The following is a 9,082-nucleotide window of genomic DNA, read 5'->3' as shown; positions in this document are numbered from 1 at the left end:
CATATATATATATATATAGTATATATAGTATATATATTACACTGGAATAATGGCTGATAATTCAGCTTTACCATTGCAGGAATAAATTACATTAAAATAAGACCGTTTTTTTTTTATTATAATTATATTTCATAATATTACTGTTTTTACTGCATTTTTAATCAATTAAATAGCCTTGCTGAGCATAAGACGTCTTTTAAAAAGGTAACCTCAAACCTTAGAACATACATAGTGTGCATAGATTATTTCATTTAATATTTTACATTAATGATATCTTCACAAATAATATCAGATAACAAATTCTGCAAAAATCAGATGACATCTGGGATAAGTTTAATCCAGGGGTTTCTTGCCCCAGGTAGGGGGTCCTCTTATCCTAATATTAATTCAAGTATGAAATGAATGTTCTTCTTATATAATGCAGAAGACAGATGACTGAGTAAAGAATGTAATGAGCTGCGGTGCCCCTGACCTCTGTGTAGTTGTTGAGATTCCAGAGGTCCAGACGACCATTGCCATCCACTGTAGCAAAGAGCGCTGGATGCGCTGGAGACCACATGACATCATAAACATAGTCTGCATTGTCTTCAAAGGAATATAGGGGCTTGTTATGCTGTCAGAGAGATGGAATAGTTATATTAATTTAATGCTAAATGATCAAAATACATATCAAGCAACACACAAGTTCCAAAACAACTCTTACTTTGGTTGACCACAGTTTGACTGTCCAGTCAAATGAGGAAGTGGTAAAGAGATGGGAGAAGTCAACTGGACCCACAGCGTTATGGCAGCTGATTCCAGTCACAGGCCCCTGATGGCCGTCAAACATTTCCCCAATACCAGCCTTACTGCATGGGACAAGTTAAGCAAGTTCAGGGTAATAGTAAAGTTGTTTTTCTTAAAGTGTTTAATATTTAATATTCACAGATATTACTAAAAGAATAGTTGACCCAAATATGAAAATTCTGTCATTGATATGTTCTGTTGCAGGAACCATGACCTTCCATGGCGGGATGCTGTGTAAACGGTGCCCTCCTCACTTCCTACCACATAGTTATTCACATCACTTGCAGGGAAGGCCATACAAGTGACGGCCACCGGCTTTGACTTGTTGTAGATCAGCTCCATACTCTCCTGTGAGTAACGACAAACATATAATGTATTGTTTAATATCAGTCAAATCTCAAATGACAATAATTTGATCTGTCTAAATGTGTTATCTGGACACCTGAGGCTGTGAGAGCATGTCCAGACTCCAGGAGCACATCTTGCCATCTGTGGATACTGTGATCAAGTTGTTAGCATTTTGTGTTCCGACCACATTCACACAGTATACAGGATGCTGCAAAAAAATGACAGTTTTGTCATCTATTCTTTTAAGGGAGACCATGATAAGGATATTTTTCCAAGACAAATAAGGGAGTCTTTAATCAGATTCATCAGATTTGTTTTGCAAAGTCTCTCAGGAATAACTTGAGGTTGAATGCGACTCTTCAGTTTCTGGGTCACCTCAATGACCTGGCAACGTTGGTGTTTTCAGCTCAGATTTTTAACCATTAAACCACCAACACACTGCATTATATTTTAAAACATTTGATCTATAACTGACAGTCTTACAGTGTGTGCAGTTGCAGACAATGGCGTCCGTTGCACTGGGGTCCTCCTGTGACTTCGATTGTCCCACAGTGCTATCTGTCCTGAGTAAGTGCCTCCGATCACTAGGTTGGGATGAAACTGAGCAAAGCCAACTGACATCACTGAGGACTATAAGGGAAAACCACAAAATGCATTATTGGTCGAATGTACCAGTAATTACTTTTGCCAGTTTTACACTTCCTTTGCTACTGTTAGTGTTTTGGCAAAGATGACGTCAGCTCGCCCTCCATCAAGGTCGATTTGCACAAAGGGAGCATACAGACAATGAACTGAACAATGAGAGTTCATTTAGAAGTGACATCAGTGCAAAAACACAGAATGACGTGCATTAGTGACGCACTGTTTGTGAATTTGAATAACAGAAATTCAATTTAGATTCAGGCTTTTTCAGTAAAAGTTGATTACTCACACACATGCTCAATATATAATGAAAAATATTATTACAGTATATTGAAATGCTGCTAAAAGGAACAACATTCAGGCATTCAGACTAGTTATTCAATTGTGAGCTATGGGAATTCATACCTGACAGTCGAATATGTACTCGGGGGTCATCTTCTTAAACTTCATATTCCAGACCATCACAACTCCATCTGGCTCATGAGGTGCATCCTCATTAGTGTTGTACGAGGCCACTAGTAATTCAGGATACTGCAAAAAGAACATGTGACTGAATACAATGTGCTACAAGTCAATATCAGAATGCTCTATGCACTAAAGTCACTCGGGTTCTGGGGTTGTTTCATTTGTGATTATCACATTTGCATTAAGCATGCTTATATTCAGTGCTGGCTAGATTACTTACAAATTGTAGTCTGTTATTGATTACAAATTACTGTACATGGTGAAAATTGTGGTTAGTAATGTAATCTGTTGGATTACAGTACACATATTAGATTACATGTTGGATTACAGATTACATTACACATATTAGGCAATGTATTCTGACTCATTCTTTGATGACTTTTTTATCTAACACTTTTTCACACTGAATGGAATTACTACGTACCATATATTGATATAAAAAACTGGGAGAAAGAAAATATGTTCCATTCTTTTCTATCATCATAAAGTGCATTAAACATTACATCAGGGTTTCCCAAACTGGGGGTTGTGAAAGAACTGCAGGGGGTTTGTGAGTCTGTGAAAATGTAATAATTATTATGAAATCATAAAAATGTCAAATTAAAATGAATATAACAAAAGCGGTAAAGAATTTTAGAATAAAAAATTTAAAGGAGAAAAAAGAATTAGAGTGAATCAATCAATTATAAATAATTACCTGTCATTGTGTGAATAATATGTAATCCATAAAAAGCGAGCACTTTAAAATGTAATAGAATTACAATGACTTATTTTTGGAATCTGATTACATAATCCAGATGACATGTAATCAGTTACTAACCAGCACTGCTTATATTAATGCAATTTACTAATATAGTACCTGTGGTGACCAATCCAGGGAAGTGACGACTCGATGTTTGGACCAATGCTCATCATAGAAATGTCGATTAAAAGACAAGTTTGATCCGGCTTGCATGTCCCTGATAACAAAACAAACATTTGCATTCTGGTACAATCATTCAAAGCAACTTACAATAAGTTTCCGAGGAGTCAGTGCAACTCTTCAGTTTCTGGGTCACCTCATTAAACCTGACTTCAAACCATTAAACCACCATCATCCTACATTTGGTTAAACAAACCTGTCTAGTACCATCTAATGAATAACTTATTTTTAATCATGTGGGGATCTGTGTGTTTGACTGTTACATAAGCCTCTGCTGACCCTTCTTTGTCCTCCATATCTCGCCCACTGTAGTCAAAGAAAATGTCTGTATCCTCAGCCAGCACACGCTCCATTACACGGATGCTTCGGTCGAAGAAAAACAGGAAATCCTCTGAATGAGTAATCTGCTCTTTCTCCTCATTGGTCAGTTCTCTAGGATGAACTAAAACACACATATTCATACAGCTCTGTTACACTTACAATACAGATGTAGCAATTTTTTTTTTTAAACTGTGATTCTTCTTGCCTTCTTCGGCCTCCTGAGAGTTCTCCTCCTCCAGCTGCAGTGGCACGGGCTCAGATTTGGTCACTGACAGCTCCTCATCCTCCTCCTCTGTGGAAAATAGTGAGCAGTGAGGCATTTGTTTTGTGGGTAAAGCCACCATATTCAGTTTTATATGTATGGATATCTTAATTATTAAACAGAAATAAAAACAGCTCTTTACCTTCAGGCTGATGAGATGCGACAGGAGTCTGTGTTTCTTTAGAGTATGTCACCAGTTCTTTTGGCATAAAATCAATCTGAACAATTTTTGATGCACCAAGCCTTTGCATCCTGCACCTAAGAAACCAAGCCCAAACTATTTTAATGGTTTGTTTGTGTGTTTTGCCTTGGACCTGTCATCATTGACTTACCCTCAAGTTGTGAGTTTCTTTCTTCTGCTGAACATAAGAGAATATATTTTGAAGAATGTGGGCAACCAAACAGTTGCTGGTTCTCAGTGACCTCAGTGAAAAAAAATCTATGGAAGTCAATGGGGACCAAAAACTGTTTGGTTAACTTCATTCTTCAAAAATATATTTTATGTTCAGCAGAAGAAAGAAACTCATACAGGTTTGGGATAACTTGAGGGTGAGTAAATGGCAGAATTTTCGTTTTTGGTTTTATTCTACATTTCTCTGTTGAGACTCAATGTTTTGTGTATCATCTTTAAAGGGGTCATATTTTTGCTTTCACAACGAAACACAGTGTCACACACGGCGGGCTTGAGTGAGCGGCGGCCGGAGGCCTACAGTGAGCGGTGGCCGGAGGCCTAGAGTGAGCGGAGGTGGGCGGGCTTGAGTGAGGAACGGCCGGTGGGCTTGCGGCAACCACATGTGACGACCCCGGGCTGGACTCCGCTTCGTCCACGGTGAAAGCCGATCCGGCGATCCACAGCGCGAAGTTGATGTATTTCCTCAGCGACCAGCACGGATCAGCTCTAGGCATGACGAAGCGGATATTGTCCTCTTTTGGAAGGCCAAACAAAGTAGTTTCGCTTTCACAACGAAACACACAGCATCTTCACGACATGGCGGCAGCAACAATACTACAGCGAGAATAAAAGTTACGCCTTCTTTCTTTGCGTGAACATTTGGGCGGCGTTATGCAAATCTTCCCACATCATGACGTAGACATGTGGGGGCGTGTTTGAACGAGCCGTTTTAGGTAGGCGTGGCTGACTCTTAACTTTTATAAAGAATATCTCTTTGGATTTGAGACTTTAGTCTTTGCAACTTTACAGATCTTCTTTATGCACCAAGAGCTTGTAACACTCCAAAGAGAAAGGAAAAATTGAAATCTCATCATATGACCCCTTTAATAATGTGAATGAAATTTGAGGTGGCAGTCTCACCCATGAACAGAATCTGCAAGAAGCTGAAGAGCTGAGGGGTCGGTGTCCCACTGTAATGTCCTAGAGAGGTCAGAAAAATACATCATCTGATGGTTAGGAGGGATAAGACTAAGAGCATGCATGATTAGGTCCCGCAGCTTCATCAGCAGTGCATAACCCTCTTTCATGCATGATTATATGAGATAACACACTGCCTCTTAGATGAAATCACATATGGACAGTGGAACCATACTCTAAACCAGCTACAACAGAACCACATCCACTGATGGGTGATGCATCAACAAATGCCAAGAACTAACAATGATAACATTAACAGTTCTCCTTACCGGTATCTGATGTACCCAACAAAAGACGTAAGGAAAAGGAAAAACATTTGACTTAGTCTTAAGGGGATTACAGAAATTTAAAAAATAAATAAATAAAATAGCTTAAAACTTGCATTAATCGTGTCAGTTTTGACTTAAGAAATAATGCAAAACTTCCCTAAAAGAAATCATATTATCCTTCCAATAATTTTCTCATAAACTATTTAATTCCCCTAAATAATGCATAATATAAATTAAACTGCTATCAGTTTCAAAGCTCACATCCTTTAAAACAGGAGTTTTTAATGCCAAAGGCCCCTTCTTAAATTAAATATTCTATATAAAGAGCCATTTATGTTGTGTGAAGAAAAAAAAAACTTATTAATTTAATAAAATACAATACAAATAAAAATAAATTTGATTAAAAATAAATTAAAATATAACCTAGAATTGGTGTATTTTTTCTACTCATTATTAGAATATTGTTAGATGTATACATCTGAAGAGAAGTTCACAAAATAATTTTTTGTTTACAAAAAAACTTGTTTAGAGTGTTTGTAGAATTCAGTTTGAAAACTCCTGCATTAAAACACTCCTCCCATATACATTCATATATCACGGAATCTAAAAATATTTCAAAATGGATTAAAGATTATACATACAGTGTACAACCAACAATCACACATGCCGATTTCATACCTTCCCACTGTCCCTCCATCTATGGACTCCTGACTTCCAGTTTCACTGGGTGGGCTCACTGATTGCGAAGAGGGAGACATAGGGGTTGGGACTAAATAATGAAAATAACAGGTATCCCATGTTAAAAGCTGCAGTGGCTGCACTGATGGTCAGCAGTGGCAGACACAGGCAAATCAAAATGAACAGGATGGATTGAAATGGTCAAATCAAAGAGAAAAAAATCCAAAAGGAAAAACAACAGGAGAGATTGTCAAGCGAATTTCACTTCTCTCTATAATGTTAGAATTTTGATATGGTCATTTAATTGTCTCATCTTATCTAATTATGATATGATGACAATTTTACATTAAATACCCCCTTATAAAGCTAACTGAGTTTGAGTCAAGTCTGCTTCAAGTACAGCCACAGTGTAAATGACAGGAGCTCAATAAACTGTATGTTACTGTAACTTCTTATTGACGAGATATTCACATAGTAAAAAGAGTAGTAATTGTTTTGGGGATGAATCCATGACCTAAAAAATACATCTGAAATAACCTAAAATCTGATCGGATTAACATCTAGCAAAAATTTGAGAGAGGTCACAAGACATTCCCGCAAAGAAGATCCAAAAAAATGTAAGACTCAAATATAGGCCGAAGCGCATGCCCTTTATATATATAACAGCAAAAAATCAGTCTAACATGAACCATACTCTTGTGAAAAAGAAGAGCTTACTTATTTGAATGTGCACTTAAAGTGTACTTTAAATAAAAGTACATTTTAAAAACCTGCACTTGCAGACAATATAATATTTAAAAAATGCCACTTAAATGTACTTAAAGAGAATGCACTTTCATGACTGTTTCTTAACACACTTAAAAGGCGCACTTATTATGCTTCAAAGTACACTTATTTTGATGTGTTGACTAATGTACCAAAGCACATGTAAAGTACTTGATTATAATTTTAACTGTAGTGTGTTATTCAATATTATATTTCAAGTTAATATATTTTAAATTTACTAAATTGTAAGTTCACCATTGCAAATACATGACATTCAAGTTTCAAAGAAATGACTGCATGAAGTAGATTTTAGATTACTATAAAAGCTTGTCAGTGCATTCAGCAGTAAACATTAAACATATATTAAAGACACTAGAATTATGAAATTACATATTAAAAAGTACTAAAGTCCTACTAAAGTGGTTCAAAAAGCACTCCACTTAGCTAAAGTTCAGCTATTTGCATTCATTCTAAATTTAAACTATACTATGTTTAATTACAATTAACATGCAATTTAGTGTCCAAAAACTTTACATTGTTTGCAATACTCAAATATATTCTATATTATTTCTATAAGTACTCTTTTTAAAACTACTGTATACTTCTTTTTCACAAGGTTAAGGGGAAGCCCTGATATAGCACTAAAGACTGCTGAGTGAGATGTAACTTTTTTTTCTTTTGCATTATTAAAACTTTTGATGATCCCTTTTATCATTTCATTCAAGCTGGTGGCATGCACATTCATAACGATGTATCTCACACATTATGTACATGCACAGACAGCTGTATGTTCTGTATCGCATACCTAAAGGTGGTTCTGGTGAAATTCCAATGCTCTGCAGGAGAGCCTCTGTCTCTCTTCTCTTTCTGTCCAGGTCCGAGTCTTCTGACACATTCTCGGCCCTCTGAAGCATCTCAGACTGCATCACAGGTCGATCATTAAGTGTCACAGAACAAATAGTTGCAGGTGATAAAATGCTAAATGTCTATTATATCCAACAAAAACAGCACCTACCTCTTTTTTCTTTCTCTCTTCCTCCCTGCTTTTCTTCTCCTTTCGAATCTGGGCTAAGCGCTGCTTTTTGCGCTCAAGCTCAGCTTTCAGGTCACTTCTATCAGCCATCTTCTGTGTCGCTCAATCTATGCATAGTATGAACAGTTTTAGTTTTAATTTTAGTACTCGTGCATGAATTTTGTCACGTTTCAACATTCATTAATTGTGCTACACAAACTTTTGACAGAGAGAAACATTAGGGGCCATCCAGAGAAAGGTCTGTCATTTTGTAAAGGTCTGTTATGTGTCTACATTATGCATTTGGCTGAAAAGATCAGCCTGTGTGGAGGCCCATTAATCTAATAGACACAGAAACAGTGCAAGCCGAAATACTGTCTGAATGAACAATGAATAACATATACAGTACACTGTGAAATTTAAGATTTATTTCAAAGCACACTATATGCAACAATACATCTGCAATATATTAACAAATAAGCAAATGAATACAAACTAAAATACATAATGTAATTTAAACCAGTTTTTAAATCTGTGTGGTAAACCTCCTGCACATAGAAATTAAAAAAGGGATGATTAAAAGAGAAAAACAGAAAACACATAGGCAGGTAAACTAAAAACACAATCCTGTTCATTCACAAAAGGCAGTCGTTGCATTTCAATTAATGAAAGCATCAATGCAGTCCGCAACAAAGCCTGTTGTGAGCTATATGCTATAATGCATTAATTGAACTATACCGTCTTCTTTATTTCGACCCAACCAGGACAAAGTCTGCTGCGCTCTTTCACGTAAATGCTGAAATAAGAGGCTATAAATCTACACATGAGCATCAACAGCTAAATAAAAACACAAAGCATCACCACTTCACTTCAGTCTCATCAGCACCCAAAGCCGGAAGTGCTCAATACCGATACGTCATCAACACCTCCCAGCAACAACCGGCAAGTGTTTCGTCGTCAGAAAGATGATGAATGTTTTAAACCTTAGTGAGATGGCTAAATAGAGAACAATTGAATGTGTTTATGGTCATAAATATATAAAATACGTTTATGATGCCCAAAAATGCAGTCTAGTTGGGTTCAGTAAAATAGCGTATATATATGTATATATATATATATATATATATATACAGGGGTTAAATTGGGATTTGTTATGTGGGGGGGGCTCTATTGTATCGAGCTATATATATGTGTGTGTGTGTGTGTGTGTGTGTGTGTTGTTGTTTTTTTGCAAATATGAATT

The 9,082-nt window shown here is 36.6% G+C and overlaps 1 protein-coding gene across 7 annotated transcripts in view; it reads right to left on the bottom strand.

Moving 5' to 3' along the window:
- The window catches only part of LOC107657686 (cytoplasmic dynein 1 intermediate chain 1-like), a 10,839-nt gene extending 2,086 nt beyond the window's left edge, over nt 1-8,753 (bottom strand). The window contains exons 1-16 of one of the 7 annotated variants that reach the window (XM_016445870.1): nt 8,701-8,753; nt 7,843-7,967; nt 7,633-7,747; nt 6,063-6,204; nt 5,385-5,390; nt 5,059-5,118; nt 3,889-4,004; nt 3,690-3,773; nt 3,443-3,605; nt 3,101-3,200; nt 2,182-2,307; nt 1,618-1,764; nt 1,229-1,342; nt 1,001-1,134; nt 704-848; nt 473-613 (exon numbers count right to left, since the gene is read on the bottom strand). In XM_016445870.1, the coding sequence (XP_016301356.1) occupies nt 473-613; nt 704-848; nt 1,001-1,134; nt 1,229-1,342; nt 1,618-1,764; nt 2,182-2,307; nt 3,101-3,200; nt 3,443-3,605; nt 3,690-3,773; nt 3,889-4,004; nt 5,059-5,118; nt 5,385-5,390; nt 6,063-6,204; nt 7,633-7,747; nt 7,843-7,950 (1,701 nt within the window). In that variant the 5' untranslated portion in view covers nt 7,951-7,967; nt 8,701-8,753. Of the gene's footprint in view, nt 1-472; nt 614-703; nt 849-1,000; nt 1,135-1,228; nt 1,343-1,617; nt 1,765-2,181; nt 2,308-3,100; nt 3,201-3,442; nt 3,606-3,689; nt 3,774-3,888; nt 4,005-5,058; nt 5,119-5,384; nt 5,391-6,062; nt 6,205-7,632; nt 7,748-7,842; nt 7,968-8,577 lie in introns of those variants that run through there. The other 6 variants (XM_016445869.1, XM_016445875.1, XM_016445873.1 and 3 more) reach the window with 6 other exon arrangements.
- Nucleotides 8,754-9,082: the final 329 nt, after the last annotated feature.

Source organism: Sinocyclocheilus anshuiensis, unplaced genomic scaffold (assembly GCF_001515605.1).
Source record: "Sinocyclocheilus anshuiensis isolate Anshui unplaced genomic scaffold, SAMN03320099.WGS_v1.1 scaffold43, whole genome shotgun sequence".
NCBI classification, from domain to species: Eukaryota; Metazoa; Chordata; class Actinopteri; order Cypriniformes; family Cyprinidae; genus Sinocyclocheilus; species Sinocyclocheilus anshuiensis.
Note: the sequence above shows the minus strand (reverse complement) of the source record. Positions and strands in the feature narration are given on the sequence as shown.